At 60.3% G+C, this 22,377-nt stretch overlaps 1 protein-coding gene across 1 annotated transcript in view; it reads left to right on the forward strand.

The window, feature by feature from the left end:
* The window catches only part of ZFPM1 (zinc finger protein, FOG family member 1), a 35,388-nt gene that overhangs the window by 10,025 nt on the left and 2,986 nt on the right, over positions 1–22,377 (forward strand). The window contains exons 2-8 of the mRNA XM_068411468.1: positions 5,811–5,942; positions 7,981–8,070; positions 17,004–17,137; positions 19,221–19,323; positions 20,654–20,866; positions 21,651–21,875; positions 22,185–22,280. Of these exons, the coding sequence (XP_068267569.1) occupies positions 5,811–5,942; positions 7,981–8,070; positions 17,004–17,137; positions 19,221–19,323; positions 20,654–20,866; positions 21,651–21,875; positions 22,185–22,280 (993 nt within the window). The remainder of the gene's footprint in view (positions 1–5,810; positions 5,943–7,980; positions 8,071–17,003; positions 17,138–19,220; positions 19,324–20,653; positions 20,867–21,650; positions 21,876–22,184; positions 22,281–22,377) is intronic.

Raw genomic sequence — 22,377 nt, forward strand, 5'->3', positions numbered from 1 at the left:
CCACCTTGCACGCCCGTGCACATTTGGAGCCTGATCTTCATGGATGGAGTTTCGCTCTGTATTATTGAGGTATCCAGCTTCACACTCCTGCTGGGCTGCCCAAATCCTGCCCGGCTCGCCATGGGGTTAAACATCTCAAACCGCTCTTGGGTGGGGATTGGGATGGAGGACACCCCCGGTCCCCCCCGCTAAGGACCGGTCCCTCTCCGCCGGCTGCAGACCACCCCACCAGCTGCCTCAGTTTCCCTCCTGTGCTTTGGACATTGTCTCCTTGCCCAGGGTGCTTCGCACATCATCTCCTTGTGCCAGCTGGGAAGGCAGGACTGCGTTAGGCATCACATCCCCTTCTCATGGAGCAATCTGCTCCCGTCCAGCTGATGCGCCGGGGCTGGGGCCGGCTCTATTAGACTCTCTCCTCGCTTAAAATCTATCAGGGCCTTATCGACCCCATCTGAAACGTAAAGTCACTTCATTGTCATTGTCCCTGTATTTTCTTTCTCATTATTTTCCCGTGCCCCCTGCGGCCCGTTCCAAACCCCCCCCCCCCCACCAAGCTTCTGTTTGATATGATGCGGGCTCTCGCGCTATTAGTATTAGTAATCGCGGCCCCTGAAGTGAAACAATCTCCTGTAATCTATCAGCGGTTTATCGGCCCTATCTGAGCGCCGGGAATGGCTGGGCTCGGCGATGGCGCCATGCTCGGCCGCTGATAAAGTTACAGAGTTCAGGCGGTGATGAATGTGAGTAACTGCACCCCGCGCAGATAGGATATGGACTTGGCAGGGCGAGCAGCTCCGCCTGAAACCAATCCCTCCCCTAGCAGCAGCGCTGCTTTTTCTCAGGCTCCGCTTCTTCCCCCGGCTCCGTTCTTCCCCGACGGTCGCGGCCGGGGGCTCCCCCGGATCGGGGTGGGATGCTCGGGGTGCTGCGTCCCGTGGGTGCCATCGATGGGGTGGTTTGTGTGATGAGGGTGCCATCGATGGGGTGGTTTGCGATGAGGGTGCCAGCCCCAGGGTGGGTTTTGCAGTGGTGGGGATGCTGCGGGGTACGGCCGTGAGCATCCTCCCCATCAGTGATTGCAGCATCCCTTGCAGCAGCCTCCCCCTCCGTGAGCAGTCACAGCATCCCCCACCACCTCCATTCCCTCACTACCCTTCATTCCCCTCCTGGATAAATTGGGCCTCTATACTTTATAAATTTAATAATAAATTTGTATATATATAATATATAATTTAATAATGAATTATTATAAATCCCCCCCCATCAGCAATCGTAGCATCACCCACCCACCTCCGTTCCCCCACTACCCTTCATTCCCCTCCTGGATAAATTGGGCCTATATACTTTATAAATTTAATAAGAAATTTATATATATATATAAAATATATAATATATAATTTAATAATGAATTATTATAAATCCCCCCCCATCAGCAATCGCAGCATCCCCCCACCAGCAATCGTAGCATCACCCACCCACCTCCATTCCCCCACTACCCTTCATTCCCCTCCTAGATAAATTGGGCCTCTATACTTTATAAATTTAATAATAAATTTGTATACATAGAATTTAATAATAAATATTATTAAATATATAATTTAATAATGAGTTATTATAAATTCACCAACACTCGCAGCATCCTCCCCCTCCATGAGCAGTCACAGCATCCCCCACCACCTCTATTCCCCCACTACCCTTCATTCCCCTCCTCAATAAATTAGGCCTAAATACTTTATAAATTTAATTATAAATTATTATAACTCCCCCCCCCCTTGCCACAAGCAATCACAGCATCCCCTCCTGCAAGCAGCTGCAGCATCCCCTACCACCTTAGTTCCCCCACTACCCTTCATTCCCCTCCTGGATAAATTGGGCCTATATACTTTATAAATTTAATAATAAATTTGTATATATATAATTTAATATTAAATATTATTAAATATATAATTTAATTATGAATTATTATAAATCCACCAGCAGTTGCAGCATCCCACCAGCAATCACAGCATCCCCCACCACCTTCATTCCCCCCCCACTGTCCTTCATTCCCCTCCTGGATAAATTAGCTGTAATTTAATAATAAATTATTATAAATACATTATAAATCCCCCCTCCACCTACCAGCTCCCCAAACATATATATATTTTTTTTTACACAGGGCACTGTGGGAAGGGTTGGGGTGAGTTTTATCTGGGTGGTGATGGAGAAGGGCCCCAAATTAGAGATAGGTACCGCTGGGGTTGGCCCCCAACTGCTATCGGCTCCGTGCACGGGGCTGATATTTAATGTGCTGATATCAGAGGGGGGAGCCTGGCCCTGGGATGCTGCAGCCGGGCTGATAGGGGAGAGGGTTGATTTGTGCTCAAAAAGGTCTGTTTTCCTCCAAAAACGGGGGTCCCGGGGGGGGTCTCGCCCGTTGCCGCCGTCCCCGGGTTCGGGGACGGCGGCAACGGGCGAGATCCCCCCCGGGACCCCCGTTTTTGAGAGCATTTCAATTTAATTCTGGATGCAGCATCAACTGAGGAGAGGGGAAAAAAAATAACCCGCTGGATAATGTGACCTTTGAGGACTGGCGTCATTTCCCAGCCACCAAAACCTCATTTGCCCTCGGCCGCGGCACTTGGCATCCCCCAGTCCCCGGGGAACGGGCTCGGGGGCACCTGAGGTCGTTGTTAAAAGTGAACATTAATATGTACCAGGGGAAAAAATTGGGTGAGAAGAGGCGGGCTGGTGTCCCATCAGATAGGGGTGGTTTTTGGGTTTGCAGCCCAGGTGGCTGCGGGGCAGACACGGCACAACCCTGCTACGAGACCCTGGGGAATCCCCGCGCTGTGCCTGACCCCACCGATTCACCGGGGATGGTTTTGCAGCCAGTGAAAGGACCAGGAGTGGCTGTGACCCTCTGGGACAGCGGCTTTTCCCTGAGGAAAACCAGCCCTTTGCTCATGGCTGCAAAATTTGGGGGGAAATCGGGAGGTTTAGGGGCAGAGGCGATGCCTGGGCTGGATTCCCCGCATCTCGGTCGTGAGGTGATGGATGAGCATCGTGGTGGTGCTGGTGGGGAACCTTACCTGCCTGCTTGGGGGTTTATTGGTTCCTTGTCATAATTATCATCATCATTATCATTATTTTTTTTTATTATTATTATTATTATTTAGTATTATTATTATTTTGATTTATTTCTCACTGGAAGATGGATTCGGGGCCACTGCAGGGATAAGGAGGCACTGGAAGGATGAGGAGGAGACCCTCCATCGTGCTGCCCACGGGGTCCCGTGGAGCTGGGGACGTCCCCCGGGTCACCCCAGCACTGGGGGGGTGATGAGCACCCTGGGGACTCGCTGCACCGCCAGCTTCGAGGTGCCTGGGGGTGAGGTTGGGGTGTGCTGCTCTTGCCCTCCCCTGGGCTCACCGCCTGCCCAGCCTCTTTATTTGTAAAAATAAGAAGTTTTAGGAGTTGTTGGATGCGAGCAGAGAAAAACCAGCCGGCGAAGGCAGGTTGCCCCCAGCCTGCACGTGTTTTTGGTCCGGGACCCACTTTCCACCATGGGGACTCCTCCTCCTCCTCCTCCTCCTCCTCCTCCTCCTGCTCCAGAGCCGGTGGGAAACTCTGGGGCTGTTGCTATTTTCTAGCTGTTATCGAGGCCTCTTATCGCTTCGCTCTTGTCTCCGTGCCGGCTTTCGGAGCGTCCGGGGTCTCGTTCTTGGCAGCCTGAAGAAGTTCCCCCCCGCAACTCCTTTATTATTTTCTATATTATTTTTCCTTTTTATTTAATTTCTTGGCTAAGCGCAAAGAATCAAGAAAAGGTTTATTGTTCCTGCGCCGGGAGAACCTTAATTGGAGTGAAATGATGAAATCATTACCTGGGTGACGATGGGTTTTTGCTGGAAAAGCCTTGGGGATGCTGACCCTCGTGCCTGCCCGGACCCGCAGCCCCAGCCTGTACAATCACTGTAATTTCTAAAAAAAAAAATAAAAATTAAAAAGAAATCCTTCCTTGTTATCAAAAAAAAAAAGGGGAGGGAGAAGAGTTAATCGTCGAAGCGAAGTGTCTTGGAAGGGAGCGTTTTTGGGCTCTTCCCCTCTCTCTAAAGCCAGCCTCAGTAATTCAGTTTTAAAGCATGAAAAAAGGGAGTTGATGAAATTCCACTATCAGCGCTGAACCAATATGCAAAATATCTCGCCGAAAATCAAATAGCTATTATGTTTTCATTTCCATTTCAGCGTATTTGCTTAATGAAGAATAGACAGATCAGGCAAGCCGAGGGAGGCTGTGTGCGGTGATAACTGTGCAGGGCTCCCAGCAATCCCGGGGAAGTGACGCTCCCTGCTCCCTTTTTTTTTTTTTCCCCTTTTTTTCCCTTTTTTTAATTTTTTTTTAAGCTATCCAGTAGTTCATTTAACCCCCGGAGCCGGGAGCGCCGGGGCCAGAGCATCCCCACCCGTCTGAGAGCGAGATGCTGCGATGGGACAGGCTGGGTGTGGGGATGCATCCAGTGACATGGTGCCGGGATGCCACCAACCACCCGGCATCCCCGCTGGCACTCGGTGACGCTGTGGTACCCAAACCCCAGGTTTTATAACGTTGCGTTTATACGGGGCATCCCCATCTCCCTCCTGGACGGGGATTGGTGTTTCAGGGTAGGATGCGGGTGGTCTGGGCACCCCTGGGTGGGTACCACATGTAGTCCCAACCCTGTCCCTCCCTCCCCAGCCCCATCCATCCCTCCCCAGCCCCATCCATCCCACCCCGGCCAGGCTGGAGGTGCCCAGCCACGGAGCCAGGCGAGATTCGGGTTAACTTTATCAGAAGCCCGAGAGCCGTGAAGGCGTGAAAGAAGAAATTAGCCTAACAATGTTTCATTTACAGCGAGAGAAACGATTTGTTAGCTGGCGATTGTTTCTGAATATTATCAGAGCCTTTTTAATTGTGCTGGAACTGAAATTAGCAGAATTAGAATAAATTGCCTTCCCTTCTCCGGCAGCCTCTTTATTCACGCTCATTGTTGTCTGCTTTGTATAGATTATGGGCTCTTTGTTCTCCTGCTGTAAATATACATGCCTGGAGTCACGGAGAGCAGCTGAGGTCTGCAGGCGGGTTGTCACCGCGCTGGTCCCCCTGCCCGGTGCCGGATGGGGCCTGGGGCAGCCCCCGGCGCGGCGTCGTGCGGCACGACCCGCGTGCGCCGCTCGCTCTTGCATTATTTCCTTCCTTCTTTCTCGCCTTCGCCGCGGATGGGGATGCTGCGTTGCCGTGGAGATGGCGGCGTGGACCTGCGGGGCTGTTCGGGGGGGTATCCCCCACACGCACCCCATTTGCACCCTGTGTCCCCCTCGCAGCATCCCCCTTTGTCCGGGGCTCTGGGCATGGCGAGGGGCTGCTTCGTGGGTCCCCCGTCAGACAAAAGGGTGCTGGGGACCGTGGGGTCCCTCGCTCCATCCTCAGGTGAGGGGTGCCATGCTGCAGCTGTGTGCCCATGGTACGTGGGGACCCTCTCACATCCCAGGCAGATGTGGGGCTCATTCCCCACAACGTCCCTCGGGGACACCCCGGAGCAAGGCGGTGGCTCTATAAACCCCCCTCTGCAAGGGGACAAGGGACCCCAGGGCGATGCTGGCCGGGGAGGGGGTTTCCCTTCCCAGGGCGTGCAGAGCTGTGGGGCTTCTCCTCCCAGCCCCGTGCCCATGGGGGGGTCTGGGAAAGGGCCCTCTGCAAGACCCTGAAGCACCAGCATCCCACTGGGAAAACCCACGGGGGTTTTTTTCCCCTCCGGTTCGTCCCCCGTAACCGCCCCGTCTGTTTCGGCAGGTTCCCTGGCAGCGATGGAGGAAGGCGAGGACACCCCGGCGAGGGATGAGAGCCCCTCGGCAAGGGAGGGGACCGCCTCGGACCGCGAGGGCTCTGCCGAGCGCGACGCCTCCAGCCCCCCCGGCAGCGAAGGTGAGCCTGGCCACGGTGTCCCCCCCGCCACGGGGATGGTGGCCACTGGAGCAACCTGCCGGGCATCATCTGGGTATCGTCTCTGCTTGGGGTTAATTAGCAAACGAAGCATCCACTGGTGGCAGTGGAGGGATGTGGGGGCTCAAAGTGACCCCCCCTTGGGATGCAGAGTCACCCCTTGGGATGCAGAGTCACCCCTTAGGGTGCAAAATGATGCCCTGGGGTGCAAAGTGACCCCCCTTAGGATGCAGAGTCACCCCTTAGGGTGCAAAATGATGCCCCAGGGTGCAAAGTGACCCCCCTTGGGGTGCAGAGTCACCCCTTGGGGTGCAAAATGATGCCCTGGGGTGCAAAGTGACCCCCCTTGGGATGCAGAGTCACCCCTTGGGGTGCACAATGATGCCCCAGGGTGCAAAGTGACCCCCCCTTAGGATGCAGAGTCACCCCTTGGGGTGCAAAGTGATGCCCCAGGGTGCAAAGTGACCCCCCCTTAGGATGCAGAGTCACCCCTTGGGGTGCACAATGATGCCCCAGGGTGCAAAGTGACCCCCCTTGGGACGCAGAGTCACCCCTTGGGGTGCACAATGATGCCCCAGGGTGCAAAGTGACCACCCCCCCTTGGGATGCAGAGTCACCCCTTGGGGTGCACAATGATGCCCCAGGGTGCAAAGTGACCCCCCCTTAGGATGCAGAGTCACCCCTTGGGGTGCAAAGTGACCCCTCTTGGGATGCAGAGTCACCCCTTGGGGTACAAAATGATGCCCCAGGGTGCGAAGTGACCCTCCTTGGGATGCAGAGTCACCCCTTGGGGTGCAAAGTGACCCCCCCAGGGTGCAAAGCAGCCACCGCAGCTGCAGGTGGTGGCACTGGCAGTGCCATGCATGGGGATGGGGGGACATGGCCATCACCGCCTGCTTCCTGCCCACGCCGCCGCCTGCCTGCCGCCACGCCGTGCCGTGCCCCACCCCAGAGGTGGCTGCTTTTCAGGGCCGGGCTGAAACAGTCCCCAGATATCCTTTAAGTTCCTTCCTGTGGAGGTGGGGGCAAATCCCAATCAGTTAATGTTTGCAGTGCCCTTTGAGATAACCACGGCGGGGCAAGGCTGCGCCGGCTAATGGAGCCGGCCGGTCCCCGGCGAGCACCCGCTGCCTTCATCAAGCGTCCCCCAAAACCACACCAGCCAACACCGGGAAAGCTGGGGGGGGGGGGGATCCCCACCAGCACCCCGATAGCCGGGGAGGGAGGGTTCAGCGGCAAACTTTGCTCGGTAAAAGTTATCTGCTGGGGGAGCCGGGCTGGGGGCAAGGGAGCCGGGAGCCTGGGCGCGGAGCTGCACCTGGCACTAGCCTGCCTCGATAAAAAGGTGATAGCAGAGATAACGCCGAGCAGCAATAACGGCCACTAAAGCTTTCAGCGCGATGGATAAAAATCGATATGCCAGGCACTTTGATTTATAGCCAAAAATAATAGGACTTTTATACCCGGTGATTGATTTATTTGATGTTAATCATTCCGCTTATCACCTGTATTAATAATCTCCAATGCCGGTGACGTCACCGCTGGGCGTTCGCTCCGGCGCCGATCGATTGGGCTCCGCGCTGGTTTATCCGCCCGGGACGCCAAGGCAAACATGTACTTTGGGCGCTAATCTTCCACACTGTCATATGCAGATAGGGCCTTATCAGCTGCATCTCCAGCAGCGGTTAATGGAGAAAATAATTGTTAGCGAGTTGCTATGAATACGCCACAAATAGAGCCGGGATGGGGGAAGCGGGGTGACGCGGGGTGGGATGGGAGAGGTGCGGAGGGGTTTTGGGGGCTGGGAGGTGGGTGCCCCTGGAAATCCCCAGGGGGTCTTGGCTGTCATTATGGGTCATTGTGTGGGGTGCAGGGGATGGGCAATGGGGGGTTCTGGGTACGGAGGTTTCGAGGGGGATGCTTGGCATCCTCGAGGGTGACCCCACCTGCATCCCGGCCCCGGAATGCCACCTCTGAAATTCCTCATGTGTGAGCTGCTGCCTTCCCTCTCCTGCTGCAGAGTCCAGAGACAGCCCGGAGAGTCCCAAGGAGCTGGAGAAGCCAGATCCTGGAGAAAACCCGCTGGAGCCAGACGCCTGGAATGGGCCAGGTGAGTCCCCGGTGCGCGGCCGATCGTCCCGCTCCATCCCGGCTTCCCGGCCGGACCGCGGGTGGGAGCAACCGGAGCAGCCCCCCCAGCATTCACCACCTGCAAAAACCAGTATGAGGAGGACTGGGAGCACTGGGGGCTGGGCAGGCTGCAAATACCAGCACTTCTGCTGGGAGTAGAGGTACGAGGTGATGGTTGTGGTCCCCCACAACCATAAAAAATGATCCAGGAGTGGTGGGGATGCTGGCACCGTGGCTGGCACCGTGCTCCCCAGCACGAGGAGGGTTTGGACCCCGTCCTGCGTCTCGCGAGGGCACTTCACAAACATCCTGGCAACCACAAGAGCGACGCTCGCGCGGTTTCGCGATGGTTATCAAAACCCCAAGGAGCGAAGGCAGCCGTCTATCTCCCCCTCGGCATCTCCGCACCCTGGCAGCGCGGCAGGGCCAGGCGTGTGCCGTGCGGGTGCCCCGCGCCCTATCGCCCTGCGCCCTATCGCCCCACTATCTCCAAACCGACCCGCCGATGGGGCTACTCTTGGGGCTCCTCCACCCAGATTGGGTTTGTGGGCACGTGTCTGCTGGGGATGGCACCCGACGGGCGGACGGGGACGGGACTGGGGGCAGCCGTGACCCCCAAGGGTGGGTGTGCCACGTTTGGGGCTATACTGGTGCTGCCAGCCCCTGCCCACAACCCGCTTCTCCCGGATGGGCGATGCTGGTGGGTCTGATTTCGGAGCAGCCCCAAAGGGGTGACCCCGGTGCCGGGCAGCGATCTCCTTTCAGTGATGGATGCAGCGGGGGGGGTCCCCGTGGTGTCCCCAGGGCCACCCACGTGGGCTGGGCGATGGAGGAGCCCTGGGAAATGCCAGCTGCCAGCGCACATGCTCCCACAGCTGCCGACATCCCCAGGGCCCGGCGAGGAGCCACGGCCCCGCTCCCCTGCCCGCCCCATCCGAGGGGAAGCGCTCGCTGGCCGCGCTGATATCCCGGCCCTTCCTGCGTGCCGGGCAGGAAGGAGCTGCGAAGCCACCCCCGGCTCCTTCTTATCTGCTCCCCGGCCCTTTGCCCCCGGCATCGCGGTGCGGGGCGGGAGGGGGCTGCAGTGCCAAACCTGTGGGTGTCCCCGGGGTCACGGCACCGCACAGCCCCGTGTGCTGGCAGGCCGGGCGGCTCCGGCCTACGAAGCCTCGGCTCCGGCCTACGAAGCCTGGGCTCCGGCCATGCCTCCCCTTCCCCCCTTTCCCTTGCCGGAGCGGGTTATTTGCATTCTTTATGTAAAAGAGATTTTATTATCGCCTTCTCCCAGCCCATCTCTATTCTGGTAATTGGAGTGGTATTAATTTCTGTGTGGCTGGGAGTTGATGGCGGTCCGGCGATGCTGCAGTGATAGGGTGTTCCTTTCGCACCAACCGCCGCGATAGCCCGTCTATCAGCCGCTCTGCAGGCTCTGCACTTATCAGGGATGGAGCTGGCGAAAAGGGAAACTCTGAGCAGCCTGAATTTTCTTTTTTTATCTGGCAGGATCCGCCGTATGTCAGCAATGGCAGCCGCAAAGATGCGATGCGGTGAGGCGGGGGGGCAAGCGGGCTGCTCCGGGCGCCTTTGTTCATGTATGTGAGGTCTCGCCTTCCCCTGGGCCTTTTTGGGGGGCTGTGGGGCTAATCCCCCCCATGGCTTTGCCCTCTGGGTGTGCAAAAGCGCTGCCCGCTGGGTGCACGGCGGTGCCAGAGGCTTGGCAGCGCGGGGACGTGCCGTACTGGGACCTCGCCATGGGGCTCCGCGTGCCGGTGAGGGAGAAGGAGGGTTTTGTTTTATCTTTGAACTGACCTTGTTCGCTGGAGGGGGCTGATACGCAGATCCCCGGGAGCTGGAGGCTGTGATCCTCCACTTGGGACACCCCGGCTTGGTTCTGCTCCCCGGAGGGATCCCGGGAGGGATCGTGGCCACGCTTCGTGCCCGCTTGTGCCAGCCACTTCATCCTCTGGTGGGGCTGGAGAGGGGATGTCCATCCTCCCCAGATTCCCCCAAACCACCCCAAATTCCCCCAAACCCTTCCCCCACAGCCCCACCAGCAGCTCCCTGCCATGCCCCGGCTTTCCACCTTTCCCACTCTTTTTTTTTTTTTTGGCTCTGGAGCAGGAGACTTTCGGGAGCACCCGCAGCCTCCAGGTCCCCTCCCAGGGCTGTCCCCTCCCACCCCATCGCTGCCCAGCCAACCTCACTGTGTTGGGCCAGTTTTCCTGGAGGGATAAGGTGAAATTTGTTGGAGCTTTTCCCAAAACATGGTGTTGGGATGGGGAAACAGAGGGACGGGCTGCCCAAACGCAGTACGAGACACTGGAGAATCCCCACGAGGGATCCTGCCCCCCTGGGAAGCCCCGGCCAGCGTTCGCCTTTCTGCAGAGTGGGGTGAAGCTTTTTGCTTTTGTCCCTGTGGGGACACTGATAGGGAAGGGATGGAGCAGACGGGGCCAAACCCAGGGTGGCTTTTGCCCTGTCCCCTGCCCCGGCTGCGTCCCACCCCTCTCCCTGAAACAGCAGCGGTCGCTCCCGGGGGGCTCCTCACCCCCTTCCCTACATCAGCTTCACTCTTTGGGTCTCCACCAGCATTTCCACCTTGCTGAGCCCCAGCTTGTCTGTTTGGGGTTTAGTTAATTGCTCCTGGGCGGTAACGATGGCTCAGGGTTAATTATGGAGCATGGCACAGGTCCACCTCTCCTAGGATTGACCAGGAACCCCAAATCCATCCTTGCCACCAGTCCTGTTTGTGGGGTATCGGGATGGGACAGAGCAACTTCTTGGGGTTTTTTGATGCATCTAATTAAAACTGCAAACTTTTTTTTTGTCTCCCCGCCGCCTCCCCCTTCCTCTTCGCCTTCGGTTGTGTTTATCTGCGCCGCGACTCCTGCCTGAATAATCTCCGGCTGCCCGGAGTTTGTCTGCAAACCTCAAGGTTTATTATCGGGGCGAGCAGGGCACGGCGAGGAGGGACGGCTCGGCCGGATGGCCAGCCCCGCGCCGCGTCTCCCCCTTCCCCTCCGCCCTGAGACGTGGGGGTGGGAAAAATTATTCCAGCTATTTCTTTTTATCGCTGGGAGCCGGGTTGGGCAGCGGATCGTTGTGTTTGGGTTAGATTGCGAGGGGATGGGGAGAAGTTGGGGTTCGGGGCAGTAGCCCCCCTAGTCGGGGGTCCCCCAGCGCCCTGAACCCCCCCCCCGCCCTGGCATGTGTCTGGCAAAGCTGGCACTGAAGGCAGTGGGATGTTTGGCATCAGGCTGGGGATGGTCCCAACAGGGGTGGTGGTACCTGTCCTGGACTGGGGACATTAAAGGGGACCCTGTCCCCGCTGGGGTCTGTACCCACAGGTCCCTGCCCTCAGTTCAGTCTCTGTGTGGGGGCACTGCCAGGTGGAGGGGTGCTCAGATTGGTTTGGGGACATTGATGGGGTGAAGGGATGCTCGGACTGGTGTGGGGACACTGTCAGGTGGGGTGAAGGGATGCTCAGACTGGTTTGGGGACGTTGGTGGGGTGAAGCGATGCTCAGACTGGTTTGGGGACGTTGGTGGGGTGAAGGGATGCTCGGACTGGTGTGGGGACGTTGCTGAGTGGAAGGATGCTCAGACCAGGTTGGGGACACTGCTGGGGTGGAGGGATGCTCAGGCTGGTCTGGGGGCACTGCTGGGGTGTAGGGACACCCCTGTGTGAGGCAGCGCCGAGGGCTGTTGAGACGTGCAGGCAGCGTCCGCCACTCTGTCCCTGTCTACCGTTTCATTTTCCCTTGGGAAGGAGAGAAATGTCTTGTGCACTCAGGGTGAGAGCCCGGAGGGTGCTCGTGGTGACTGACAGCTGTCAATCCCTGCCGTCTTGCCGCTCTGCCCCGGGCTGGATGTGAGCACCGGTGGGTTTTGGGGCTTGGTGCGAAGCGGGGCTCCCGCTCCCCTCCTCCTTCAGGGCGCTGCCCCCCCGGGGATCCCCTGACCCCCCCAGACAGGCACTGCCCGGCGCTGCGGCAGCAGCCCCCCCGTGTCCCCTTCCCTTTTCTGGAGGGGTTTCTGCCCTCCGCATCGGCTCCGGGGGCCCCTTCCTGCCCCCCTGTGCACCCCTGCCCGCAGGGGGGTCCCCACAGCCCCGGGAGCGGGTACAGAGCAGGGGCGGGGGGTCACTGGCACAGGGGTCTGGCAGCACTGGGGGAACTGGGAAGTTTTCCTTCTTCCCCCGCTCCCTGAGCGCTTTCTGACGTTATTCCTGGTGTTTATTCCTGTCCCCCTCCCCGCAGGCACAGCTCCCCTGTATTTCCCAGGACAGGGACCCCCCCTCCCCAGGGATGGAGACCCCCCTCGGGGCTACATCCCGGCAGGACACAGCAACACCCCGAAGGCAAACGTCCCCGGGGAGGCTTATCGGGCCGCATCCTGCTGGGGCAGGGCAGCGTGGGGAGGGAAGGGCGATCCCCGGGCGCCGCGTGGCACGGCCGGTGCCCGCCCTGTCCCCCGTGCCTGCCAGCTGTGCGCCGCAGCTGCCGAGCGGGGTGCCTGGCCCTTTTTGGGGTGCAGCACCTCCTGGGTGCCCTCACCCATGGCCCCCCCCCTCCCGCTCTGCTCTCCGGGGTAGGTCACAGCTCCTCCATTAACCCGGGGCAGGGTTCAGCCCGATAAAAGATTTGCTGTTGTACTCTGTCAAAAAAAAAAAAAAAAAATCAATAAATTGCAAGCGATGGGCAGAGCGATAAAGGCAGAAATCTGCACAGGGCAGCGGGGTGCCGCCCTGCACCCCAGAGCTTGGGGGGGCAACGCCAGCAGCAGCCCAGCTCGCCCATGACCGTCCCTTCTTGGTCCAGGGCAGCTGAACCAGAGCAAGGCCAGGCTGAGCCCAAGCAGGCGCAGCCCAGCAAGGCTCGGATTTAAACCCTCCTGGCTCCGTTGTCGTCCCCAAGGCTGCCCTGATTACTCGAGCACCCGGGACGGCAAAGCTGGGATAATCTCCTTAGCCCCTTTGGAGAGATTTCCCTTTGTGAGCGGAGGTGAAGAGCGGAGATGCTGCGTGTTCACAGCTTAAGACTCTTCCCAATCGGCTCCCTCCATCTTATCGGAGCGGTGCCATCACATCATTGCGCTAGTTGAGTTGTCAGGATTTATTCCTTCCGCCGCGCGCTCGTCGCTTCTAAAAACAGCAGCTGGGGCCGGGCCGGGGCTGCCGGGGCTTCTCCGGCTCAGCTTTCCCCGGGTGGGAGCCGGAGAGCGCCGGGAGGTTGGGTACCGATGGAGGGAGGGATGGATGGAGCCATCCATCCTCCCTCCCCTTTGGGGCTTCCCATGCCACGGGGACATCCCACATGTGCTGGGAACCCCCAGTTTATCCCCGTTTCCCCCAGGCTTGGCATCACTGGTGCTCATTCAGGGCTTGTACCCAGCTTTCAGCCCCCGGGGCCAGGCACAGGGTGCTGTATTAATAGGAGCAACTCACAGCATGGCTGATGTTGGGACGCGGTCCCGTGACACCCCGATAGCAGTATTTATCCAGATAGTAGCCAGGCAGCTGCAAACACTCCGGGATCTCTGAGCCTGGATCCCTGTCGAGGGGCAGAGCTGGTTCATTTGGACTCGATTATAGTTGGATATGGTTGGGGTGAGGGGAGCTGCTCGGGATGGGGATGGAGATGGGGATGGGATGAGTGGGTTTGCTCAGGGCTGCCCAGGCACCCTCTGCCCTTCCCTCCTGCTCACTCCTGCAGGGGAAGATGCAGCTGCATCTCCAGAGCATCCAGGAGCCAGCCCGGCTCGGTGCATCCTCGCCCGTCCACGCTATTTATTTCCCCGGCCATAAGGATGCCGTGGGTCACCTTGCAGATGGGCTCTTGCAGAAGTTCATCCCACCCCACTCCTGCAGTCACCTCCGTGCTGGAGGAAGATGCAGCCATGGAGCACGGCGATGCCTTGCTGGCACCGTGCAACCCCACAGGCTCCGTCCCTCCCCGTGTGCCCACCCAGGTCCCCGCTGTGCCTTCTCAGCCATTGATTGCCCGACGTGTGGCTGGGGTGCGATGACAGGATTAATCTTTGCTCTCCGGCACAGCTCAGCCTATTTCTTTGAAATCTCTCGATGGGGAGATAAGGTGAGGCGCAGCGTGGGGCGAGCAGGCGGCCCCGGGGGCAGGGAGCAGCACCCCGTGTTTTGGCAGTGGGCAGAGCAATGGGGTCCGTGCCGCGCCGAGCAGGTGCCCCCAGCTCACAGGGGGCTTTTTCCCCTCCTTCCTTCCTTCCTTCCTTCCTTCCTTTCTGCCGCTTTCCTTTGCGACCCAAAGCAAACAGCCAGGTCCCTGGTTAATGATCTGGGAGATAAACCCTCCTGCGATAAAGGTGGGGCGCCCGATGGCCGCGTGAGATACCCAGGGTGGTGTTCACCTGCCGGGGGGATCCCGCAGGGAGGGGACCCGCGCCCATGGGCTTTGCTTCTCGCTGGGGAGGCTGCTGGGGGGTCACCCAGGACCCCCCGGGCCGGCACCGGCTCTTCCCCACCTCCCCAGGTTGCAGGGAGGGCGATGTGGCAGAGTCAGGCGCCGTCGGAGCGCGGGGATGGGGATTGATTTCTCCCTGCTGCGTGGTTGTCCCCCCGTGGGCTTTGTCTCCACTTTGGGCTTTGCTCCCAAGTCACAGAATCCCAGAATCAACCAGGTTGGAAGAGCCCTCTGGGCTCATCGAGTCCAACCGTTGCCCTGACACCACCATGGCAACTAGACCGTGGCACTAAGTGCCATGTCCAGGCTTTTCTTAAACCCCTCCAGAGATGGGGACTCCACCACCTCCCTGGGCAGCCCCTTCCAATGGCTAATGACCCTTGCTGAGAAGAAATGCTTCCTGATGTCCAACCTGACCCTCCGCTGGTGAAGAGGTTCAGAGCCGCTCGGCACCGCCGGCTGGGGTTCACCACCCTATTTTTGGGGTGACACGGGCAGATTGGGCCGGTGCCGTGGCCACCGGGCGCTGGCGGGGAGTGGGGCCGGCTCCGGCAACACTATTTTTGTCCCCCTCTCTGGAACGGTTTTCTCTTTATCAGCGCCTGCGTGTTTTCTCTGCTGGGGATTGATACACAGAAGATGAAGTGCTCTGACATGGGAAGTGTCAGGGGAACGCTCTTATCTTGGAGACATGGTCTCCTGACCCAAACGCCGCTGATTACCAGTGAGACGGGGGGAAGGGGGGGCAAAAAGGGGGGGGCACAGAGGGGGGAGGTGGCAGTTGGGCTCTGTTCCCCGAAAGCAGCCAGGCTACACAGAGTGGCAAAGCCAGAGGGGCTGTCGTGGGGGTTTGGGGGTTTGCTGTCCCCTCCTGGGGGTTTGGGGGTTTGCTGTCCCCTCCCTGGAGCCGGAGGGGTGAGGACCGGCACCCTGGGGATGGTGGGACCCCGATGGAGGGGCTGGAGGGAGTCAGGCACCCCGGCAGCATGTTGGGAGTCAGACAGGAGCTGGATGTTGGAATCGCAGAGCAACAGGCACCCTGCGAGGGTCCAGCTGCCTCGCTCAGCCCCGAGGCCCCGCTGATGGCCGCATCCTGCCCGGTGGCTCTGCTCCCTACCTGCCCCCTAGGTCCCTCACAGGAAGGACCAGCCGGGCGAGGGGCTGCTGCTGCTCCTCCTCAGCATCGCTTCATGCCGGGGAATAAATCCCATCTGCTCCTCAAAGGCCCCAGCCCTCCTCCTCCTCCCTGTCCTGAGATGGAGGCAGTGGGGACATGAGCAGGGGGGTGCCAGGGATGCGGGGTGGGAGGATGGCAGGGATGCGGGGTGGGCAGAGCCAGCACCATGCTTGCTCCCAAAACCACTTCGCTGGGGATAAAATCCCAGCTGGAAACGGAGACAGGATGCCCGCAGCCACGGTGGCTCTCTGAGTGTGCCGGGGGCTGCCAGGTCGAAGGGGACAAAGGGTGGCATGTTCCTGAGCATGGGGACCAGGCTCGTGACCCCAAAGACCTCGGGGACTTCTGCAGACCCCGTCTCCAGCCCATCTCCCAGCAGCTGCTCCCCTGGGACACACTCAGAGCTGCTTCCTCGGCAGTTGGAGGGGACCCACGAGCAATGGTGGGACCCGGGTGATCACGGGTGCCGCCACCCGGCGCTTCCAGTCACTCACCTTAACTCACCCCGGCGCCAAGAGGATCCAGATGTCAGCCTGGCTAATAAACACATCAGATTTCAATCTCCGCAGCCATGGGATCGCTTTATCCTCCTGCGCTTCCAGCTCGGAAAGCAATTCTGCCTTCAAACGAGCACAGCCTCCTCCCTGCCCGCGGGACCCGGGCACCTGCTGCGGCTGCCCTCGAAGGACGGAGCTCCGGGGGCTTTAGGGGGGCTCCCCGGGACCCCACTGCTGCCCTGGGGGCCCTCCCAGGGTGCCCTGGGCACCCTGCCTCGCCGATGGGTCACTTGCCATCTTCGAGGAGCATCTTGTTTTTTGGGGTGCAGCGTCTGGCCCCTTCCCGAGGGGCAGCCAGCGCTCATCCATCCGCGTATTGGTTACCTGCCATCTTATCTGCGCTCCGAAAGACAAAGGCACAGTTAAAACATTTTTAGAGCAGCCTTCATAGCGTATTAACACATTATCTAACCCATTAAACCAGAGGCTTATCAGATAATCAAAGCCATTAAAGCCCTGAAGCTGCTGCGACTTTGGGTGCGGGGATGGGAAATGCTTCTTCCGCTCCACCGCTGGGCCGTGCCCAGACCCCCCGGGCCGTGCCCGGACCCCCCATGCTGTGCCTGGACCCCCTGTGCCATGCCTGGACCCCCCAGGCCATGCCCAGACCCCCCCAACGAGCAGCTGGATGCCACCCACCCACCCACCATGGACATGCAGCACCCACCAGCAGCTCTCTGTTCCAAGTGGGTGCCCACCATGAGCTGGGGACATGGTGCTGATGCTGTGACGTGTCCCCACAGATGAGCTGGAGCTGGCCATGCAGGACGGGGAGAGGCGGGTGCGAACCCGCAGGAGCCTCCCCGAGGGCTTCTCCTGGGGACCCTTCCAGGGCAGCATCCACAGCGAGCCGGCGTCACCGGGGCACAGCGAGACGGTAAGGAGCGACGCTGCCGGGGACAGCGGGGGGAAAGGCCCGAGGAAATGAGTTGTTTGGGGAGAAGAGTCAGTTTGGGAGGGATTTTCCCTGCCCTGAGCTCCCGACCCCCTGGGAATTGCCCGGTTTGGGTGCCCAGGAGGTTTTGCGGCCATACGCTGCCCATCGCCCCGAGGTCAGGGCATCGCAGGGGGACGGGATGCTGGCCGTCCCCTCCTGTCCCCTCCTGCACACAGGCTGCTCAGTGGCACGTGTGTGCTCGCAGAGGAGATGGGACCTGCGCTTCCCACCCCAAATTTGCTCTCGGGGGGACTCCGGTTGTGCCTGGGGAGCGGGGTGGTGGCTGTCGGTGGCAGGCACGTGCCGTTGGGGGTGCAGGGGTGCGCCTGGGGGTGCAGGGGGTGCACGTGGCGGGGTGTCTGTGTGCACGTGGGTGTGTGGTAAGTGCTGGATCCCCACAGCCTTCCCCCAGCATCCCCCAGAGCCACGCCGGGCAGCTCCAGCCCAGGGTCTTCGAGGCCAGAGAATCCCAGGCTCCATCCCCACCACCTCCTCCTCCTCCTCCTCCTCTCTTCCTCGCTCTTTTTTCTTCTTTTTTTTTTTTTAGCTCAGGCCCGTTTATCTTTGCCGAATTAAATCCTTGATTAACCCTTATCTGCCCAGTTTGGCTCCCTATCTCCCGGTTGGCGCCGTGTGTCCAGACACCCGGTACAGGATGATTGATTTCTTAAAGATATGCGCGGCTTTTTTCTGATACTTCATTTATTGTCTAAATATTTTTGCTCCCATTTCAGCAGCTCCCTTATCGAGCCCGGCTGATGATTCCCAGCCCTGCTCTCTCCTCTGCCGCTCGCCTCCCTCCCTATCTCTGCTCGGGGAAGCGAGGAAGGAATCGCAGCCCCATCCCTGATACGGGCTGTCGCCCTCGGGTCCCTTCGTCTTTGTTGCTGGCGGCGGTGGGGGGGACGCAGGGGGTCTCCCCCAAATCCTGCCTGGCTCTGCTCTCCATCTCCATGCCGGAGATTATCCCAGCCTGGGGTTTTAGTGGGAACTGGGAGCACTGGGTGGCTTTAACACCTCTGTGGCATGGAGGTGTGCCCATCACTGCACTGATGGAGGAGGAGGAGGACGAGGAGGAGGAGGAAGAAGGTGCCTGTCTGCCCCCCAGCTGGTCCCACGAGGCTCCCCCAAAACCAGCCTTGCTCGGGAGGGTGCACAAACCTTCGGGCAGCACCAGCCTGGGGGTGCCAAGTGACAGAGCCCCATGTGCCAGCTCACCCCTGGCTGTGTCCCCACTCTATCCCTGCCCCGTGTCCCCCCCAGCTGCCCAGCCCCGGCGGGGACAGCGAGGGTGCAGGGCCGCCCCCGGAACGCCGTCCCGGCGGATGCGGAGCAGATAGGGTTTCCGATGGTTATCGGGCCGGTGCGGAGCAGAGACACTGACCTCTTTGTTCCAGGGAGAACAAGGAAGAGCTCGCCACAGGGGCCGCCGAGGGGAGCCGGGGCGGGTGACACGGGGTGCTGGGAGCATCCTGGGGTGCTGCAGGGTGCCCAGACGTCGCAGGGGCCTCCCTGCAGTGGGGGGTACCCACAGGTCCCTCCACGCGTGGGACACGGAGGTGCCACCGCGGTCCCAAGGGGGCTCAGCCCACGTGCCACCAGCAGCACCCGTCCCCGCGTCCCGTGCAGGGGGGGTTCCTAAGCCCGTAGCCCCATTTCCCACAGGGGCAGGCGGGTTCCCAGAGCTGCGTGTGCACACGCGTGTGCAAGCGCCTGCACACGCATGTGGGGTTTATCGCGCCGTCAGCACTTGGCTTCTGGCCGTGATAAGGCCTCAAGCGGCTGCGACTGTCAGGCTGAGTCGGAGGGTTTGGAAATATTGGGACGAATAATTAGATTTCATATCGTTACCGCGGCAGCCATCGGAGGATCAGGCAGATTAACCCCCCCCTTCCTGCTCATTAATATTCATTAGAGATGCATGAAGGCAGAGCTGGGTGCGGGCTGAGCGGGGAGCACCGGGACCCCCCGTCCAGGCCCGTTTCAGGGAGCGGTGCTCACCCCCTCTCCCTGCCCTCTGCAGAACCCGCCCGTGACGCTGGTGCTGGGGGACGAGAGCTGCTGGCTGTCCCGGCTGCCCCTCGTGCCTGGAGAGCCCGATGCCAACGCTGTGATCTACAGGAAGGGTTGGTACCCGTGCCACGCGTCCTGGGGGGTCCCGGGGGGGGGCCAGGCATGGCTGCCCTGGCACTTGGGTGAGGGATGGGTCCCCGTGCCCTGGCCACCCCTGCACCAGCCGTGCCCCCAGCCCGCTGCCAGTGCCTGCCCACCCCAACCAGTGCCCATGGCCCCCCCACGTCTGCTGGGGCAGTGGCTGCTCCTCCATCACCCACCGCTGTCCGTCCCCTGTCCCAGTCCTCTCCAGCTGCCAGGGGCTATGAGGAGGGTCCCAGCATGCAGTGAGTGGTGGGAATATTGGTGCGAGCGTTAGTGCACTCAGCTGGGGGGAGATGCCACCTGGGTGAGGTTCAACAAGTGCCAGGTGCTGCCCTTGGGGCATAAAAACCCCCCACACCACTATAGGCTGGGGGAGAGGGGCTGGAAAGTGCCTGGTGGGAAAGGGCCTGGGGGTGTTGGTTGGTGGTGGCTGAATATGAGCCAGCAGTGTGCCCAGGTGGCCAAGAAGGCCACCAGCATCCTGGCTTGTGTCAGCATCAGTGTGGCCAGCAGGACTAGGGCAGGGATTGTCCCCCTGTGCTCGGCACTGGTGAGGCTGCACCTCGAATCCTGGGTGCAGTTTTGGGCCCCTCAAGACAAGAAAGACCTTGAGGTGCTGGAGCGAGTCCAGAGAAGGGCAACGGGGCTGGTGAAGGATCTGGAGCACAAGTGTGATGAGGAGCGGCTGAGGGACCTGGGGGGTTCAGTCTGGAGAAAAGGAGGCTGAAGGGAGACCTTCTCGTTCTCTACAACTGCCTGAAAGGAGGGTGTAGCGAGGGGGGGTCGGTCTCTTCTCCCAGGTAACAAGTGATGGAACGAGAGGAAACGGCCTCAAGTTGTGCCAGGGGAGGGTTAGATTGGAGATCAGGGACAATTTCTTCATGGAAAGGGTTGTCAAGGCTGCCCAGGGCAGTGGTGGAGTCCCCATCCCTGGAGGGATTTAAAAGCCGTGTAGATGTGGTGCTGAGGGCCATGGTTAGTGGTGGCCTTGGCAGGGCTGGGGTAACGGTTGGACTCGATGGTGTTAAAGGTCCTTTCCAACCAAAATGATTCTGTGATGCTGTGAGATTCGGTGCGAGCCCCGGTGCCAGCCGGGTGCGGGAGGGAGCGGAGCCCCGGCCATGGCGGGCAGGCGCGGGCACACGTCGCCATCTCCAGGCAGGCCGGGGCTCAGCCATGGCCGGGAGGAGGCACCGGGGCAGCGGGGACAGGGGTGGAGGGGGGACAGTGACGCAGAGCTGAGCTTGTCTGGGGGGTCCATGCTGACCACAGCCCCCTGCCATGTCCCCCCCACCCCAGATGATGCCCTGTGGTGCCGGACGACGCGGACGCTGCGGGAGGCCGAGGCCGTGTGTGCCATGGTAGTGGCGGAGCCACCGGCCGTCCCCAACCACCACGGGGTGAAAGCGGAGCCCGAGGACTCGCCGTACCCGGCCGCGCTGCACGCCGACATCCAGCTGCTGCCGCAGCAGGCGGGCATGGCCGCCATCCTGGCCACCGCCGTGGTCAACAGTGAGTGCGGGGAGGGGGCACGGGGCAGCCCGCGGGTCCCCAGCCTGTCACATCAGTGATGGACGTCCCTTCTTCATCCCGTCCCGTGTACCGGTACAGGCTGGGGGCTGATCTGGGGAGTTGTGGTGGACACCAAGTTCCCCATGAGCTGGCAATGTGGCCAAGATGGCCAATGGTGTCCTGGGATACATGAGGAAGAGTGTGGGCAGCAGGTCAAGGGAGGTTCTCCTGCCCCTCTACACGGCCCTGGTGAGGCCACACCTGGAGTAACTGTGTGCAGTTCTGGGCCCCCAGTTCAAGAAAGACAAGGAGTTACTGGAGAGAGTCCAGCGAAGGGCTACAAAGATGGTCAGAGGGCTGGAGCATCTCTGCTATGAGGAGAGGCTGAGGGAGCTGGGGCTGTTCAGCTGGAGAAGAGCAGACTGAGGGGGGATCTTATCAACACTTACAAACACCTTAGGGGTGGGTGTCAAGAGGAGGGGACCAGACTCTTCTCAGTGGTGCCCAGTGACAGGACAAAGGGCAATGGGCACAAGCTGAAACGTTGGAAGTTCCATCTGAATATGAGGAGGAACTTCTTTACTGTGAGGGTGGCAGAGCCCTGGCACAGGCTGCCCAGGGAGGGTGGGGAGTCTCTTTCTCTGGAGATATTCAAACCCGCCTGGACACGACCCTGTGCAACGTGCTGTGGGTGACCCTGCTCTGGCAGAGGGTTGCACTAGATGATCTCCAGAGGTCCCTTCCCACCCTGACCATCCTGTGGTGCTGTGATTCCCCTCCACAGAGGACGTCTTCCCGTGCAAGGACTGTGGGATCTGGTACCGGAGCGAGCGCAACCTGCAAGCCCACCTGATGTACTACTGTGCCAGCCGGCAGAGCGCCGGCTCGCCCGCCCTGGAGGAGAAGCCCAAGGAGACGTACCCCAACGAGCGCGTCTGCCCCTTCCCCCAGTGCAAGAAGAGCTGCCCCAGCGCCAGCTCCCTGGAGATCCACATGCGGAGCCACAGCGGTATGGCACGGCAGGGCACGGCATGGCACGGCACACTGCTGCAGCCTGGGGACACCGAGCCGCGTGCAGGGACCCCAGGAGCTGGCTGGGTGGAGGGGCTGCAGCATGGTGACCAGTTAGATGAGGTTCTCCCCCCAGCTGGGTTACTGGTTTGGGGCAGCTTGCTTGTAGGTCTTCCCTGTAAAGATGGAGGGGGCAGCCTGCTTCCCGTAGCTAGTGCCCTCCCGGCTGGCCCAGCTGGCCCTGTGGGGTGTCCCCAGGGTCCCTGTCCCCCTTCCCTGGGCACTGAGGCGTCTGTCCGTCCTGCAGGAGAGCGGCCGTTCGTCTGCCTCATCTGCCTGTCCGCCTTCACCACGAAAGCCAACTGCGAGCGTCACCTGAAGGTGCACACGGACACCCTGAACGGTGAGTGAGCGTCGCCCAGCATCCCCATGGGGACACCCCTGTCCCCTCCAGCACAGCCTGGGGATGGGGACCTGCTCCCTGCGTGTCTCCCCCTGCC

The sequence above is a fragment of the Nyctibius grandis genome, chromosome 12 (genome assembly GCF_013368605.1).
Source record: "Nyctibius grandis isolate bNycGra1 chromosome 12, bNycGra1.pri, whole genome shotgun sequence".
NCBI lineage: Eukaryota > Metazoa > Chordata > Aves > Nyctibiiformes > Nyctibiidae > Nyctibius > Nyctibius grandis.